We start from the raw sequence: 19080 nt of genomic DNA, 5'->3' as shown, positions 1-19080 counted from the left end.
TATGAGGAGAAATGAACTTTAACATTTAGGAATCAATATCTTGTAGATTTGGGAAAATCCCACAAGTTCAGTTAAATTTTAATTTAGAAATATTGTTCTGAATTTCTGTGAAAATCCAAATGTTTAAGCGCTTGGCAGAGATGGGTAACTGACAATTTTTTGGGATGATGTTAATTTTGAGATTTATTCAATGCCCAGTTGGAATTTAAGTTAATACTTGCCATTTTGACACTTAGAAAGTTTTTCTAAAACCAGATACCAGTAGAAGATAAGTCTTTGTGATACCTCTTTGCTTTTCCTGTTGGAAAACTTAATTTTCTGTTTGGATTTCCTCAGTTTAGCTCAGGGTTGAACTGAGCAGTTGTGGCTGCAGTTTAAGAAGTTTATTCTTGTTTATTTTCCCTTTTTCAGTGTTGTTTGCTGCTGGACTCCCCCCGTCCCCACAACCCCACAGGATGATATGAGACTTGAAAGAAGACGATGCATACAGGTGATTTGATATTTAGGATTTTTACAATGAAAAATGATGGATGTTCTTGATGTGCTTCTTGTTGCTGTTCCATTCTCTGTGCCCCCAAATTATGTTGTTCCAACTTAGGCGAATTTGGAAATCTTTCTTTGCTCTTTCAAAACTCTTCTGCAACTTGTAAAACTCTTCTTCTTTCAAGAAGAAAATGGTTTTCCTGAATGGAAATACTGTTTTTATGGGAATGATTCTGTAGGTGCTGTTTGATATTTTTAGGAAGTTCTCCCATTTTTTGGCTAATCAGAAATCCTGGAAGTGCCAAGTGTATTTGCAGATTCAGTGGCTGATTTTACTTTTGCTGGAAATACAGTTCATATTTCAACACGGAAAATCACGAGCAGTAGAAATAGAATAAATTTGAATTTGTCCAAGAGGTTTGGTCTAAATTTTTATACCCAAATACCCTTTTTTTCAACCAGATCTTTGGTTTGCTTGTTCAGCTTTAAACCCCAGGAATCCTTAGGGCTGAAAAGAAAAAAAAAAAAAAAAGCCAGGCAGATTTCCGTGTGCATCCAGCTCATGTCCTGATTGACAGTTTTCAGTTGCATCAGCTGTTGGTGCATAAACAGCTTTGGAGGGTCTGTTTACATGGAGCCTTTGGATTAGGACCAAGATGCTGGAAGTGGAGATTTCATTCCCTGAAAACCAAACATCGCTCATTCCACTCCCATGTTTGAGTTGTGTGCTGAAAGCTCAAGTCAAAGCAGGTCTGAAGAATTCTAAAATTAGGTTGGGCAAAGGAGAGGAGAAGGAAAAACTTTTCCAAAGGGATATTTCATTTTCATACTTCATTTTCGGTATCTTAATCTAAAGGAGCGGCATTAAAAGTGTAGAAAATTGATGTCCCATCAGATTTGGGGAGCTCTGTGTAGTAGGCAGTGACAGATTAAAATAGAACCTAAATATTGAGAAAATGTTTTGAAAGCTTTAAAAATACTCATCCCACAACTGAAAGGAGAGATAATGTTATGAAATTGTACCTTATGTATGACAGTGTTTCAGAGAATTCAGTTTCACATTGCAATACATTAATCTGATTTAAAACTTCCAGCTGAAGCACTTTCAGTTTTGGTCAGAATTTCTGATGGTGTTGAGCTTGTAGAATTATGAGTTTGCAGAATAGAAATGAATACAAGATTTTGAAATTTAAGTGATAATTCTGTCTCCTGCAGCTCAAATTCTTTATTTACAAGTCTCTTGATAAATACAGATGAAAAACCAGAACAAAGATCTTCATGCCTCTGATGTGTTGGAAGTTAAAAAACTCAGATTTATTTGTATTTTCTGTTCATTAGGAGTGCCAGGCTTGGTGTGCTGAGGTTTTGAGAATGAACAAGATTTGCAGGCCTTAAAATGAGACTCTCCCCTGTGATAATTTTGTGGTGCAGTGACAGGAGAAGTCATTTGGTGACTGCTGATCTTGGTCTCAAGTTCAGAGTGGCTGGGGAGAGCTCAGGCCTGAAATTGAAAGGTTTTGTGGTTCTCTCTTGCATTTTCAAAAGGTTTCTCTAGGGTGATTGATCAGAGGTGCCTGGTAATGTCTAAACTACCTTTGGTTAAAGTGGGGAAGCTTCTACAGGGTCAATAAATCCTTTGTTTTAATGGGCTTCACTTCCTTGTCCTGGAAGGTACTCTAAAGCCCTACAATTAACCACAGCTGAACTGGGGAAACAATCCCCTAAAGAAGAAGAGGTTTTTACTTCAGCCATGGAATACTTTAATTTTAGATCACCACTTAGGCTGAAAACACAGAACTGTATTAAGGTCCAGTGCTTTAAAAAAAAAAAAAAAAGTGAAAATTTGAAGAAATGGGGATATTAAATGCTGTTTTCCAGTTTGACTCACCAGGAAAACAAACTTGCAGCATGTTAACTTCTCTTTTTGCCCTGTATAATATGTGGGGCACACAGCAAAAGGGCACTTTAAGGTGCTGTTTGGAGAATTGAAAGATTTTCAGTAATTTTATCAATGATCTGGAGCACCTGGTCTAGAGTTCATGGTCTAGAGGAGGACTGGGCAGAGTTGGGGTAACGGTTGGACTTTGATGGTCTTAGAGGTGTTTTCCAGCCTTAGTGATTCTCTGGTTCCGTGTTTACATGTGGATTTTTTAGGATCTGTTCTGCTTTTCCCTGGAACACTGCAATAAGCAAAGCTGGGGTTCAGCTCTTCACAGGAAAAGCCAAGTTTGTGTTTCAGTCATGTTGTGATAACATAGGTAATATACATTTTTATGTGATTTAAAAATGTTTTCAGAATGGGAATTTTTCACTTCTTTGTCCTTTGCAAGTCTCTCCAGGACCTTTGGGGAAGGAAGGAACCAGACACTTCTGGGTGTCGTTAGGCTGGTGATCAGTCATCCTACCCATATCCACTTCTCATGGTGTGGTGGCATCAAATTTGGGATTGTGATGGGTTTCTACAAGCAGGGATTCATCTTGGGTTTAAAAGTTGGTGTTTCCAGAGTTCCTGCTACCCCTTGTCCTGCTCCTCTGTAACTCAGTGGTTGGTTGTTCTTCTTTTCCCTCTTTTTTATGGAGATTCCTTATAAAAATAATTTGGTTTTATAGCAGCTTTCTGGTTTTGACTTTTGTAATTATGCTGGAGCCTAAGGAATATGTATCTAAAAATACTGAGTTGTCTGATTTTTAAGCTTTTGAAGAGCTCAAAGCTTCTTTTTGTAACCTTTGTAAGAAAACAGAGTAACATAATGGTTACAGCAAATTATTCTTATCAATGTGGAATTATCTTGGATGTACCAGAGATGTTGAGAACCAAGGAAATGTGATAATGCTTTAGTCAAGTTTGTAAGGCATTGGAGGTGCTCATATTGTTCTTAACTTTATAAAAAATGGTCATTTTTGAAAAGAGAAAAAGCCAATCCAGTACTTTTCAGTAAGGATACTGCAAGAGCAGTTAAATAGTGAGTTCTCACACTGATACCTGTCCTCCTCCAGCTGTATCCCTTATTAAAATACAACAAATCCAGGGGAAGGATTTCTGGGAACTTCCTGGATTGGGCTGAGTTTAGGGCCTGCAGGTGTCCAGGTGACTGCACACCTGGAAGGTCCAGTTGGTGGCAGAAAATCAGGTTTGGAAAGAGCAGAACAGTTCCAGGTGCTGATTCCCTGCTGGGGCACAGCGTGGCTCCCACTGGGTTTATTTCTGGTTCCAGTTGGGTTCTGTCCCCTGGGTCCTTCCAGGGGATCTGTGGTGGGTGTTCAGGTCCTGGCTGATCAGATCAGCCCAGAAGATCCCACCCAAATCATGTCTGAGACACTGAGACAGAGCTGAAAGTCTGAAATACAAACAGCTAATGAGGGCTTGGATATTCCTGGGAAAATATTATTATTATTATTATTTTTCCTGGTATTAACCCCTGGTTTTCCATGGGTGAATAAATCCCTTTGCAGCAGGGCTTGGTGCTGGTTTTGGGAGCTTTTGTGCCAAAGCAAGTGGAAGTTCTGCTTTTCAGAGATGGAGTCATTGACCTCAATGAATGATAACCTTGAAGTCAACAGACTAAATTAATGCTCTACTTTCTGAATTTGAGAGCAGCAATATGAAAACCTGGACAGCTAAAGTTAGATTCTTGCATCCATATTTAAGAAGTTGCCTATTTAAAAGAAAAGGGGTTTTTATTCCCCTCCTCCAGAATGGCTCAGTACCTGTGATATTGAAAACTAAAGTTTTCAGCCTCAAACCCCATCTAAAAGGAAACAAAAATCCTGTTCCAGGATTTTGGCATGGAAGTAGAGCCTGGTGGAGGATGCTGCTTTCCTTATTCAGGAACAGACCAGAGCATCTGAACCAGAAATGCTGCTGTTATATATAGTTCTAATATTCTGGAAAAGTAATTTCTATCCATTTTACCTCCCAATACATGTGACCCTCTGTTTAAAACCTGTTGAGGTAACTTTCAATTAAGTTTTAAATTGTGAGGTTTCTTTATTGCAAGACTGAATTTGTTTTTCTGTTGCTGATTTCTAAGAGCAGAGAAAAAAAGGATTTTGAACAAAACCAAATTAAAATTCAGATCAAAAATTGCAATAACAACTACTAAAAATTATTTCCCATTTCCTGAATGATTGGTCAGTACACTGAGAATGCCTGAATGAATAATGAACATAATGTTGGAAATACAGAGGTTTTTCTGCAGCCTTTAAAGTCAGTGTTCAGGGAACAAAAAGGAAATGTTCTCTTGGGCTCAATGATCAATCAATGGAATGTGAGACTGAGTTTGGAGCTGCCCATGGGGTCTCAGCATTGTGCCTTGTCCCAGGGGTTTGGGACACTTTGGCTCAGGGCTGCTGGGAGTGGCCCTATCTTGTCCATCCCATTTTGTGTCCTGTTCCTGCTGCTTTTGGCAGCAAATGTTCCTGGCTTGGTCCTGCTGGCCTGGTTTGGAGTGAGGGTTTGGGTGTTGAAGGGAATCTCAGCCCTGTGCTCCAGGGAAATGCCCACAGGGAGTTCCTTCCCATGGCCTTGGCACCACTTTGGGAGCTTCTGCAGCTTTCCAAGGATCACACCTGGAACTGGTGCTCCTGAAGGACTCCCAGGGGGCAGGGCTGCAGCAGCAGCTCCTTGGGAATTTCATGGAATCCCTGGGGCTGGAAAAGCCCTCCCAGCCTGTGGAGTCCCAGCTGTGCCCACCTTGTCCCCATCAGTGCCACCTCCAGGGGACACCTGCAGGGATGGGCACTCCAAACCTCCCTGGGCAGTTCATCCCAAGACCTGGTCACCCTTTCTGGAGATACAACACCCAGAATCCCTCATCATTGGACAAGCTTGACTTAAAATGGTACCACTTCAATTCCTGAGCACATTCTGTGTTGAATCCAGATGTTTGTAGGAAGCATCCTTCATAAATCATGGAGCCAAGTGGAAACAACCTCTCCCCCCATCCCTAAAGTTCTATTCCTTTGGGTTAGGTTTTAAAACACAGACAGACACCATAGGAGTAGTCCTTGGTAGGGATTCCATTTGTCATACTTCATCAGGCAAGTGGGGACAAGACCTGGGCAAATATTGCTCCTAAATCTTGCTGAAATTGGACATTCTGACTTGGAAGGTTTGTATTTCTTTTTCTACTCAGGCTGGTGCTTCCTGCTCTGTTCAGTTCATCTTGTGCTATGTGGTTTTTGATGTTCATATCAAACCCTCTGGCAGGCAGTGGTACCCAGATGTGTTTGCTTGATTCCTCCCTGGGATCAGGCTGGTGGATTCACAGCTTTCCAGAGCAATGTGCTCAGCTTGATGACAGAGTTCTTTCCTGGTTACACACAGGTGAGGAAGTTCTTCTCAGCAGGTTTTCCCAGAGTTTCCATGTCTCTCTATCCATGGACAGCTTGGATATTGCCATCAGGCAGCTCCAGGACACATTTGTCAGCTCTCTGATGTCACTGGGTGCAGCTCAGACGTCATCTGAGCAGGTCTGGTTAAACCCTGCTGGATTTAGGAACACAGTTACGCTTGGAAAATGTAAAAGTGGGAATATTTGACTCTCAGATTTCTGCTGTGATGCCACAGTCTCAAAACCACATTTGTTGATAAGCTGTTAAGGACAGAGATTAGATTAGAGAGCAGAGAGCAAGAAACAGAATTTGTTTTTAGCAGTGACACATCAGATTTGAGGTTCTGACCTTGCAGTTGTCCTGGGAAGGGCAGGGAATACCCAGCCCAGCATGGATCCATCAGCACAAGGGAAAAGCCTGGTTCCTGAGGCTCAGCACTCCCTGACACTCACACCTGACCCCTTAAATCCCAAAATATCTTTGGGGAGCTAGCTCTGAGTTAATTGCACACAGAGCCAGCTGTTGAACATCTTTGCTGGACAGGTGAAACAGGTGGCAGAAATTTTGTTCCAGGCTGAGAAAAGAGATTTGTTCCTGATTTCCTCCTTCCCTGTGGAAATCTGTTGGTGCTGGCATTTTCCTAATAAATTGGTTATTGTAAATCCCTTAAAATCCTGGGGATACAAGCAGAGAGCAGAGTATGAAGTTCTCCTTTTACTGGTTAATTTTGGATCTTCTAACTGGTTTCTTTTTGTGCATGCTCTTAAGTTCTTCATCACATTGAATCCACTTTGTGAACAGAGAATCCAGCCTCAAGTTGGCTAAACCATCCAACAATTTGCTTTTTCTTCACTAAAATCAATGAAAATTTTAATATTTGAGCATCTTGCCTATTTGAGCTGAGTATTTTGGGATGACCTTGCCACTTGTTTGTGCTCCCTCAGATGGGATGGAGGGGAATCAGCAGATGTGCTGTGCCAAGAAATAAACAGAAGGATGATGTCTGTAAAGGTGGATGAAATTGGTTTCATTTTTACCTGGTTTTATAGGCACTGAGGCCTTTAAATAGAGAAAATATTAATACTGTGATTAAAGTCCACAGTTGCCTTTCCACTCCAGAAAAATAAACTTTTTCTGGCAACACATGTAGATCCAAACATGTTTTTTTAGCTTGGCTGTAACAGGGCTGACATCTTCATGCCCCTCCAAGGTCCTGAAGATGCCTAAAAGGAATGAACTGCTTCTACAAGATTTTGTATATTGGTAAAAGTCTCTGTGATTTCACCTCCATATTAATGTGAGTTCTGACTTGCTGTTAATGCCTCTCAGTAGATCCACAAGTTGAGTTGAATATAAAACTGATTTTATCTTCATGTAGAATAATGGCTTACATATACTATATTCACTTATAAAATACATTTAAATACCCTACCAAATGTATTTACCAAGTTTTGCACCTTCCAGTAATGCAGAAGCTTTATGCTAGTTTGGACTAAAAGTAGGAATTAGGCCCTTTGAAATATTTCACTTACTGAAGTTTAGCAAAATATCTGAAAGGCAGCAGATGTCCATCGTAATTCCATTTACAACTTCACTTTACAACTCACTTTAGGTGAGTTCCAGATGTTCATGGTAGGCTCTGTGTTAGGGCCTTAAAGCATGTGTAAAAAAAGCAGCATTCTGGTAATTGATTTATTTCTTGTTTCTTAAGTTTGACCTTTGTAAAACTTCCAGCTGTAAAGTAATTTTACAGTAATCATTTCACAATGCTGAGTAATTCTTGGATACTTCCCTGAGTGCAGTGATGGATCCACAGTGTGGAGTTTTAGGGTATTTCTGGTGCTTAGGAAGGGATGTAAATAAGGCAGTGTTTCTTTTTAGACTTCAGTGTTCACATCTCTGGAGTTTTCTCCAAAATTCCATTTTTCAAAATTGGCTTGTTGAGGCGGTGGAATCCGAGAATGGGTTGGTTGGGTTGGAAGGAGTTTAAAAGATCATCTCATCCCACTGTCCCAGGCTGCTCCAGCCCCAAATCCAACCTGGCCTTGGGCACTGCCAGGGATCCAGGGCAAGCTGAGGTGTTGAAGGAAAACTTTGATCCCAGCATTAAGATATAATTGTAATAAATAAATAACTGTGAAAAAAATACAAGTCAGTCTTGTGTGCTTTAACTTAAACCAGTTTGTGATGATCTTGTGTTTTGTCATTGGTGACAGTTTATCAGAATTAATTGATTATTCCTCACCTTTAATGGCCCTGGGCAGGTGTTTGATTAGAGCATGAACCTCTTTTAAATCTTGCAAAGAAAAGGGTCACAGCCCAAAATCTGGAGGTGAGCAGAGCAGTCATTGGCTGATGCTGTTGACGTGTTTTCCTTTCTTTACACCCCAGGATTTTACAGAATTCAGTTCACAGCTGAGCCTCTCCTGCTCTGCCATTTTCACTGTTGGGAGGAGCTGTCTCAAGGAAGAGACTTGATGTGTAAACTGTGCCAGCAGAGAGCTGCAGGAGCAGATGTGGTCAGAGGAGATTTCAGAGCACCAGTTCAGGATTCCTGGGATGTGCTGGATCCAGGGCTACTCAGCTGCTGCTTCCATGCTTCCTCAGCTATTCATTCCACTGTTGTCCTTAAATCCTTTTTCCTTTCTCTTTGGACTTATGATGTCCCACAAGAAAATTGCTTTTTTTCCTCCTCTTGTCAAAGCAAAAATCCCCAGGGTTGTTCTATCTTTTGTTATATGTACATAATATATAAATACATATATAGAAATATAACTTCTTTTTTCCTGACCTGCAGCTGCAGGAATATTCCTTTGCTTCTCCCTTACAAAGCCTGGGAGAATTTTGTGTTGCTTTCCTTCGAAAGTTCAGCTTTTCTTGCATCTTCTGAGAAATTTTATCTGTAAAGTTATTCTTGTTGTCTTGCTTGGGCTGACTTCATGGACTTCAGGAATCTTCATGACTTCTCTTGTGAAGAAAATAGATTTTCCAGATTTTCCTCTGAAAAAAGAGGCTGTTTCACACCCAAATCGATGGGTCAGTTTTCAAGTTAAGATTCTGCACCTTCAGCTAAAATTCTGTGTTCAGCTTTGTTTTCCAACAAAGATTCTGGTAGCAAAAGGCCCCAGGCAACAACTGTTTGGATCCTGAGAAAGACAAAAAGTAGTTGTTGTGTTTTTTCTTTGTTTGGTGTTTTCTTTTATGTCTGGAGGCATGTGGAGCTCCAGGGGAAGGCAAGAAGCACAACTTCATTTTTTCTTGGGAGAAATCCAGGCTCTATAGGCTGCCATCCAAATGCAAAAATTCTGACACTTCTCTGCTCAGAAAAAGTGCCACCAAAACGGAGCCAGCTGAATACTCCACTTCTTCAATAGAAGGCAGTTTCCTTAAATAGAATTTGGGAGCTAACTTTGTCTGGAGCAAGGATTTGGGTTCAAAACACTTCCAGATCCGTAGTGACGTCTTTTCGCTTCAAGTCTTTCACTCTGGCTACAGGTATTTGAGTAAACATTCAGTGGATAGTCAGACACCTGAGGAATCATTTGTGTCCTGTAATTCCATGAATTATAGCCTGCAAAACATGAAGGAAAAATCTGCTTCACTTTTTTTTTCTGGGAAGGGGTTGGTAAAGGAGAAGGGAGTTCTTGCTTTCCCAGAATCCTGGAATGATTTGGATTGGAAAGGACCTTAAAACTCATCTCACTCCCACCCCGTGCCATGGGCAGGGACACCTTCCACGATCCCAGGTTGCTCCAAGCCCTGTCCAGCCTGGCCTTGGACACTTCCAGGGATGGGACATCCACAGCTTCTCTGGACAACCTTTGCCCCATCCTCACAGGGTCCCTACAGACCCCTTTGCACAGCTACAGGTGCTCAGCACTTACAGATTGGTTACAGTGTTTTATGGTTTGACTTTGTGGCACACTTTCTCCCGTGGATCCCAGTTTATTAGCAGTATTTTTTGCCATCAAAAATCCACATTATCCTCAATAACAGATTAGCAGTAGCTTTGTCTTCCCAAGAAGCTGCCCTAACCCATTAGGAAGATGGTTAATCTCCCTCCTGGATAAGCCTTTTGATCAATTTAGAAAAAAGTGAATCGGTGTCTTCTGAGCAAGTCTGGGTGGCAGCCACTTAAACAAAGTGATTTGGGCTCCTTTCAACATCAGCTCCTAATGAATCGTGGGAATTTCATCAAAGACCAGGTAATTAGACAGGTACTGCACCTTTGGATTAATGGCACCTCTGACAGAGGCCTGGCTTTCCTCATTCAGAGATAGAAACTGATCAGTTCTGGAGAACAAGAAATGCCTGGGGAAGTTTTTGGAGGTATCTGGACAAGGTGCTCCGTGGAGAAGCAATGCTGTGCTCAGCTTTGGAGAGTCAGGGGTCTTTTCTCCAGCCCTTTCTGGGGTCCTCAGCACAGTTACAAGGGAAGAGACAAGCCCAGGAAGTTCCAGGTGTGCCTGATGTGCTTCTGGCTCTCAGGAGTGAAATCCTGTGAGCTGGGAATACAAAATTACCCTGGTGTCTGAGCTTCCCAGGGAACAGGAGACTCTGCTCGCAGGACAAGAGGAAAAGGCCTCAAGCTGTGCCAGGGGAGGCTTGGGTTGGACAGCAGGAGGAATTTCTTTGCTGGAAGGGTTGTGAAATATTGGTGTTCAAGATCATCCAGTCCCACCTCACCCCAGCAGCAGCAGCATCACCCCAAACCCTATCCCCAAGGACCACAAACAGTGACTCCAAACCTCCCTGGGCAGCTCATCCCAAGGCCTGACCACTCGTGCATGGAAAGTTTTTCCAGATATCCAATCAGAACTTCTGCTGGCAAAATCATTTTATCCTTGATGATGTTTTGAAACATTGGAGTATTGTCTGAAGGTGATCAATGCCATGACCTCTGAAGAATCTGCACGCTTTCCTCTCACAAATGATGGCAAAGACAATTTTCCACCTCTGTCCGTTCCCTCTTCTTTGTAGAAATGTTGGGAAGTCTCCCCTTTTGTGGAGCAGAAAAAGAAGGGAAGTCCTCTCTGGCACCTTCTGCTCAGACATGATTGGGCTCTCTGGAGCAGCTAAGAAATCACAGCAACCCCACAATTCCCAAAGAAGTCTTGAGGAGCCCTGTGAGCTTGAGTGACATTTGGAAGCAGTTCTGTGCTGGCTTGTTTTATAGTTTGTCCTCCAAATTCATGGAATCCAGGATGGTTTGGGTTGGGAGGGACCTCAAATCCCACCCAGTGCCACCCCTGCCATGGCAGGGACACCTCCCACTGTGCCAGGCTGCTCCAGCCCCAGTGTCCAACCTGGCCTTGGGCACTGCCAGGGATCCAGGGGCAGCCCCAGCTGCTCTGGGCAACCTAAAGTCCCATTACCTCGAGGAGTGTTTCATAACTGTCCTCAGTTATGTCCTGCTGGGGGGGACATTTTTTGGGGTGGCATTTCTTTGGGGTGGTATTTCTTTGGGATAACATTTCTTTGGGGTAACATTTCTTTGGGGTGATGTTTCTTTGCACCCCTTCTCAATCATCTCTTCCCACCACAGCCTAACACAGCCCTCATTCCAGTGAGTTTTCATTCATGGCAGGAGGGCACTTCCAACTTCTTGCCTCTTCTTCCAGCATCTGCCTGGCAAGGAAGAGTCAGGCTGTTCCCAGACTGTCCTCACGTGTGTGTTTACAGAGTCCTGCCTGTGCCATGCATGGAGCTGAGTGTTCTGTTCCCTGAAAACACTTGGAAAACATCAGTGCTGAAGCTTTGAAGCTCACTGATACCTAAACTTTTAAATAAAGAGTTTGTGTTTTTATTTCACTTTTCTTGACTTGCAGTGACTTCACCCCTGCTGACATGACTTTGTAGGAGGTCATGGTTCCTTTGCATTGCAGGACAATCATGTCTAGGGCCTGTAAATGTGGTTTTCACAGTGTCCTCAGGAACTGGGAACATTCCCTGACCAGACCAGGGCACAGTTTTGTTGGAATTAAAAGCCTTTACAGGTTAGAACTTAATTGACATTTCTGCTATGAACAGGACTTGGGGTGATCTTTTCCCAGAACACAGTTGTTGGATGAACCTTGAAGAATTTCTTCTGTGTTTGGTGTTTAGATCCTGTAAATAATTTTCCATCATCACCTTTCCTTGGCAATATCCAACTCTCTTTCCTCAGGTGAAATGCTTCCTCTGCACTTCTCTGGAAGTGGGGAAACCAACTCAGCACCAAAACAAGGCAAATTATCCACTCAGCTTCTCCTTGGTGTAGTTTACAGATCCTTCAGGAAATGCTGGAATGATTCCTTCCCTCCCTGCACCCCTTGGAAGTCACCTGCTTTTTTTGGTGGCCCACTTGGATGCTGCAGGTGCAGGTGGCAGCTGTCAGGAGCTTGTTCTGGGAATTGACATTCCAGAAAAACCAGAGACTGATGGAAGGAGAGGCTCAAATGTTCCAGCCAGAATAGGGTGTCTTCGGTTGGTGCATCTTCCATGATGTCCCTGCAGGGGACAGGTGGCGCTTCTTGGAAAGGAGGAGCCCAGTCATGGCAAATGGGAGTTTTTGTAACTGGAAATCAGATTTATGGATACAGATCAGCTGAAGGAAAGCAGAGTTGGGTGGGATATTGGGCAAGAATTGTTCCCTGGGAGGGGCTGGGATGGAATTCCCAGACCTGGATTCCCCTGGATCCCTGGCAGTGCCCCAGGCCAGGTTGGACACTGGGGCTTGGAGCAGTTTGGGACAGTGGGAGGTGTCCCTGCCATGGCAGGGGTGGCACTGGGTGATTTTTGAGATCCCTTCCAACCCAAACCATTCTAGGATTCTATAAGATGCAGACAAAATTTATTTTTTAAAATTTGCACTACTCTCTTGGGTAGTGTTGCTCTCATCATTATTATTAGTGTGAACAAACCCCAATTTTCATAACTTTATTACCTACTCCTTAGTTTATGCTAGAAACAGTAAAACCTTAGAAGGAAAAATGCAAGGTACACTTAAAAAATAATTTTCTTAAATCACAGTGTTATCCTAAAGGAATAATAATTTTTGTTTCTTTTGTGGATGGCTTTTGTTGTTGTGTTTTAAATTTTTCAGGGTTGAAATTTGTATTACTTGAGAGAACTCAATGCAGTTTACAGTGAGCTCCACTTTGGGGTCATACTGTCTGCATTAGTGAAGTTTGGCATCCCCAGGTTTTGGTGGTTTCCAGCTGGAAGTACAGATCCAACCACACTTAAGGTTTTTTTCTCCTTAAAAGCTGCTACTTCAAGGTGAGGCAAATCAAAAGAAGTAATTGCTTAAACTTAAAAGTGTGTGTACTAAATACAGGAATTATTACAAAGGAATCATGAATTAGGAATAGTTTGACTGGACTTTCCAACCCCTTGCCTGGATTTATTTCTGATTTTTTTTTTTTTTTGATTTTTTTGTGATGAGCACTAAGCTGGACATGGAAATACTGAAACTTTTTACTGGGGAATGATTTATTGTTTAGTGACTTGGGAACTCTGAGTGGAGTGTGTCAGGACTGGCTTCAGATGCCTGCTGTAAAATGCAGATGTCAGAATATCAGTTATCGAATCATTGACAAAGCAGCAGAAAAATGGTTTAAAGTGCAGTTCACAGCCTGTGAGGATTTTATGGAATAGTTCTGGTGCTTCCAGGCAACTTTGGAGTGAGGATAAAATCTGGAATGTTATTATTTTATGAACTGTGATATGGATTAATAAGGACAGCTTGCCAAAGAGTTTTAAAGTATTCTGGTTTTTAGGAACTCCGTCAGAATTTGTGTTACTAAGACAAAGAATTGTGGTTTTTAGGAACTCTGTCAGAATTTGTGTTATTAATGCAGAGTATCAAAGCAGTGCAATGTCTTCAAATGCAACAGAACTGTGCTGTAGCTAAAATTTAACTGCTATAAATTTCCCTTGGAGTGACATGAATTACTTCAAAATCATTCGTGAAATCAGCCAGCGAGGGAATTCCCTGGAATCATCACACCAGCAGCTTCTCCATATTTGAGGTGGAATTTATGATGGTGGATATTTTTTTGTAGTTCACTTTTTCACTTAAAAAGCCTCTGTGTGTGTGTGTTGGTCCTTAAAGGTGTGTGATAGGTCAATAGGAATCTCAAATCCAATCCCAAAAATCACAAACTGTACGGCCAGTTTGGGATTAGTAAAGGAAAAAAGACTTTTAATATCAATAGGGCTGTGCAAATCCTGCACGTGGAAGGAGGGGACAGCCCAAATTCTGAAAATATGCACTTGCCCACGTGCCAAGTTATTTTATTTTTACAGTTGGTTTTATTTTAAAATTGTCATCGCTGTGTTAGATGAAATCCACCTTTATTTATGGCAGACACCGGAGCTGGGTGGATGTCACTTAGTGAAATAGTTTGAAAATACATGGGATTATTTAACCGTGTTAAAAAGATTCTGCATCAATTCCTAACCCTGCCTGTATTCAAACTACAAAAGTACTTTGAGATCCTCCCCCTCTCTCCTGAAAGCTGTTCTCTTTGGTCAGGTATTGAATAATTTATATCATGTGAGACTCTTGCACATGATGTATTCATCCCTTGTTTAGCGCTTACATTCATGGTTTGGCATGCTGGCTGTACATTGATATGGGAGATGCTTCCCATTTTTTCTCTACCAACTGTTTAAATATATCTTGTGCCTCAGTAACTACAAATGGGAAATAGAATAATTCAAGTAATTTCCCTTGATGGGTTTGATGCGTAGGAAAAGATTTCTTTTTAATTTTTTTTTTTTAATACATATCTGTTTGTACAAAAGGAGAGCTTTAAAAATTATGCTGATATTTCTGCTAACTTTATGTTCAGCTGGAAATGCCTGAGCAATCAGGCCGAGTATTGATTTAGGATAAAATATTGGGTGTTTTTCACCTCTCGTGCGGTTTGACGTGCAGGTAATTTATTCCATCTCTAATTAGTTTTTGCGCTGCAAACTGCAAATTGTGAGTAATGTTCTTTGGAGGTGGGGGAAGGAGGAGGTGCTGCACCAACACGGGGAACTCTCGGTGAAGTGCTGATAAAAGTATTTCCCTGAAAGGCCAGCCCGGCACAGGGATTAGTCTGCAAAGTCCCGGCCCAGCCCGGATTGCTCCGAAAATCTTGTAAGCCCTGCTCAGGTAACACTGCTGCTGCTGCGAGATGAGCACGGAATAAACCAAATAAATGAGTTCCAGAAGCTGCCACGAGATAAAGAATGGGCGGCACTGATTTTTGGGGTGTGTAGTGCACACACACTGCGGGAGTTGATGGTGTTCCAGGGCATGGAAGGAGATATTTCAATAGTTTCACTGCTGCTAAAATGTCCAAAGTGAAGTTGTTGGATGAGGGAGAGATTCAGGAGCTTCACTGAGGGAGTAGCTGGTGTTTAGGGCATGGAGGGAGGTACTTCATGGGTTTCACTACTGTTAAAATGTCCAAAATGAAGTTGCTGGATGAAGGAGAGATTTCAGGACCTTCACTGAGGGAGTTGCAGGTGTATTTAGGGCATATAGGGAGAGATTCAGGAGCTTCACTGAAGGAGTAGCTGGTGGTTTAGGGCATGGAGGGAGATATTTCAATAGTTTTACTACTGCTAAAATGTCCAAAATGAAGTTGTTGGATGAGGGAGAGATTCAGGAGCTTCACTGAGGGAGTTGCTGGTGTTTTAAGACATGGAAGGAGATATTTCAATAGTTTCACTACTGTCAAAATGTCCAAAATGAAGTTGTTGGATGAGGGAGAGATTTCAGGACCTTCACTGAGGGAGTTGCTGGTGGTTTAGGGCATGGAAGGAGATACTTCAGTAGTTTCACTGCTGCTAAAATGTCCAAAATGAAGTTGTTGGATGAGGGAGAGATTCAGGAGCTTCACTGAGGGAGTAGCTGGTGTTTTAAGGCATGGAGGGAGATATTTCAATAGTTTCAGTACTGCTAAAATGTCCAAAATGAAGTTGTTGGATGAGGGAGAAATTCAGGAGCTTCACTGAGGGAGTTGCAGGTGTATTTAGGGCATATAGGGAGAGATTCAGGAGCTTCTCTGAGGGAGTAGCTGGTGTTTTAGGGCATGGAAGGAGATAATAGTTTCACTACTGTCAAAATGTCCAAAATGAAGTTGTTGGATGAGGGAGAGATTCAGGAGCCTCACTGAGGGAGTAGCTGGTGTTTAGGGCATGGAGGGAGATATTTCAGTAGTTTCACTGCTGCTAAAATGTCCAAAATGAAGTTGTAGGATGAGGTAGCCGGTAAAACTTTGAAGTTCTGTCGGAACTAACATTTTGGCCGCTTGGTAAAATGAGGTTCCCCGCTGCAGCGGGAAAAGTTGGGCCGTGCTGGGGCCCCCTCAGAGCCCCATAGACACCGTGGCCGTGTCCCCTCCTTGGCCGTGCCCGGTGCAGGCGCTGTCCCCGCCGTGCCCGGGGTCCGTGTCCCCTGTCCGGTGGCACCTTGGCGGGGAACAGGAAGCACCCCCACCCCTGGGCAGGTGAGTGATCGCAGCGGCGCTGGCACAGCGCTGCCGGGCTCGGCAAAGTGCAGTAAAACATGCCCGGCACCGCTGCGGCCGCCACGGCGTAGAGACAGAGAGAGAGAGGGGGAGAGAGAGGGGACAGTGCTGCTGCTGCTGCAGGGACAGCCGGGGGCTTCCAGAGTAAGTCTGTCTGTCTGTCACCCTTTGCATTTCCAGCCGCCGGTTTTCCACATCCGCATCCCCCCCTGCGCGTGGGAAGGGGGATCTCCCCAGCAGCCCTGCGAGCGGTGCTGGTCAGTGATGGATTCACGCCGTCACAGCCACAGAGACACCAATATGCTGTCAGATAATCTTTTTTTTCTTTTTCTTTAAAAGATCGGTCAAAAGAAAAAAAAAATCTGCTTATTTCTCGGAGGATGCTTCAGCATCGCTCGTGTTCAGTCGCTAGCGGCGGTGGAACGAGCTGAAATTTCATTTGCTTAAAATCTGTCGCGGGGGGGTGTGTGTGTGAATAATAATAATAATAATAATAATAATAATAATAATAATAATAATAATAATAATAATAATAATAATTAACACAATAATAATAATAAAGGATGTTCTGTCTTTAGGGTTAAACCCAAACCAGTGAAACATCAATTCAGATCTTTGAGGAAAAGGGAAGGACAAGGAGTAGCCTGACACAGTAATTTTAGGTGGTGACCTGCCTAAGGAAGGCAGCGACAGGGAACTTTGGAGCTTTTTAAAGCCGCGACAAGAATTCCAGCCGGGCTCGCTCCCACCCGGCAGCGTTGGGGGAAATCTTTCGCATCCCAGCCTTGGAGAAGGCGTCCCGGAGCGGGGCGAGGCGAAATCCTAACGCGGGCGCGCTTATCCGTAAATCCCGTGTATCATGGCTGCGCCGCCCTGCCCTTGCTGTGGGGGTGAAATGTAGAACATGAGCCTGATCCTCGGGAGATGGAGCTAATTTCGCCCTAAACTGGAAAGTGTTAACAGCGCCCGGCGAATGTGACAAAGCTCAATCGCGCTCCTTGTTTATGGAGCCCGCGCCCATTGGCCGCCGCGCGCCAGCTCTGCCCTGGCAACTGCGCGCCCGCATTTGCATAGCGCGCCGCCATTGGTCCCCGCCGCGGCTCTGCGGGCCAATGGCGCGGCGCGGCGCGGGGTGGGCTATGCTAATGAGGCGCTGTTGCTGGGGCGCGCTGCGGCAGCCGGGGATCGGCTTCCCCCTCACGCGCGCGCCTGCGCAGTGCGCGCCGCCCTCACAGCGGCCTCAGCCGCTCCGTCCGATTGCTGGCACCCCCAGCACCCCCCGATTTTAAATTTATTTCCTAAATAAAATGCCTTAAAGTAGCCAGCTGCCCGCAGAACGCTGATGGAGCCGTCTTCACAGCGGCCCTCAGCATCCCCCCGATTTTTTAGTTTTATTTCCTAAATAAAATGCCTTCAAGTAGCCAGCTGCCCGCAGAACGCTGATGGAGACGTCCTCGCTCCTTCTCGCTGTCCGAGATCAGGATCTGAATCGCTTTACAACAATCTGTTTCTGCAACACACACGCTACTCACCTTTCAAAAATGGTTTGTTCACAGCCCACCCGACCAAAAAAAACCCCAAAAAAATCCTCCACACCAAAAATCAAGCCCTTCCTCAGCTCTAAGTGGAGTCCTGTGTTTTTTCTGTCCTAAATATCATTCCTGTCTAAGAATATTGGGGAATCTGAGCTTAAAATATATTCTGCTGTTTAAATCTTCATCTGTATCTGTCCTTCTTTCCTTTCCCTGCTTTCCCAGCAGCTTTTTCTCCTGTTCAGTCATGGATCACTTTACCTTCTCCAGTCCTGCTCCCCACTCCCTCCCTCCGTCTTCCTCAGTGTCCAATTCCTGTATTTTCTTCCATAACTGCTCACATTCTCTCCTTCCAACTCCCTGGAACTGACTGTAAGGGTAACAAATTGTTTAACCGAGTCAATCCAGCTACATTCCATGCTGTTTCCCCCGTTTTTTCCCTCTTCTCTTTCTCATAAGTATCACTATGTATCTGTGGTTTGATACCACATTTGCTGGTAATGGTGGGAATTCCTGTCACCAGCAGATTTTTGGTTAAATCTGATTTTTACTGTGGTGGAATTTTAATTTTGTGACTGTTTTCTAAATCCTTCAGAAAACTTCAGGCTCAACAGAGGGGAATTTAGTTTCTCTTGGATAAAGCCAATATTTTCATAGAGAATCTTAGTGATTTCTAGAACCAAAAACTTGCATTTAATCAAAATTGTGTGTACTTGGAATTTCCTTGAAGCCTTCTGAAAAATAAGTTTAGAGGTTATTTTATAGCATGCTTAAGGAATAAAATAATGTCAGTTTAAACTTCGTGTCACTAAATTTCTGCTGTATTAGGCGATTACCATGTTTTTATAAAACATTTTTCTTCTTATTAATTGAATTTGACGGAATTATTTGTTTGTATTTTTGGTTTTCACTCGGAACTGAGGGGCAGGTGTGGGTCTTTCAGCAGGATTAAAGATGCAGAGGTAGTTGGAGTTAAGTAATTATTGGAAACCTGTGTTTGGAATAATATTCACACTTCAGTCTTTATTTCTGCTTTAAGAGCTGTTATGTTTGTTCAAAGGTTGGACTTGATGATCTTGGAGGTATTTTCCAATGTTTCTGTGAGTCTTTGAACTTTCACCATGATCATAAAAAAAGTTTATCTGCATTTCCCTCTCTCCTTGATATTCCCTCCTTTTAATGGCAGGCTTTTCATTCAATTGGAAAAGTGATAAACCTTAGAA

The 19080-nt window shown here is 43.1% G+C and overlaps 1 protein-coding gene across 3 annotated transcripts in view; it reads left to right on the top strand.

The window, feature by feature from the left end:
• The window catches only part of DYRK1A (dual specificity tyrosine phosphorylation regulated kinase 1A), a 75223-nt gene that overhangs the window by 24058 nt on the left and 32085 nt on the right, over positions 1–19080 (top strand). For 2 of the 3 annotated variants that reach the window (XM_030284228.4, XM_030284222.4), the window contains exon 2: positions 412–490. In XM_030284228.4, coding sequence (XP_030140088.1) covers positions 481–490 — 10 coding nt within the window. In that variant the 5' untranslated portion in view covers positions 412–480. Of the gene's footprint in view, positions 1–411; positions 491–16002; positions 16470–19080 lie in introns of those variants that run through there. The other variant, XM_072935860.1, reaches the window with a different exon arrangement.

Source organism: Taeniopygia guttata, chromosome 1, assembly GCF_048771995.1.
Source record: "Taeniopygia guttata chromosome 1, bTaeGut7.mat, whole genome shotgun sequence".
NCBI lineage: Eukaryota > Metazoa > Chordata > Aves > Passeriformes > Estrildidae > Taeniopygia > Taeniopygia guttata.
This window is presented reverse-complemented; position numbering and strand designations above follow the sequence as displayed.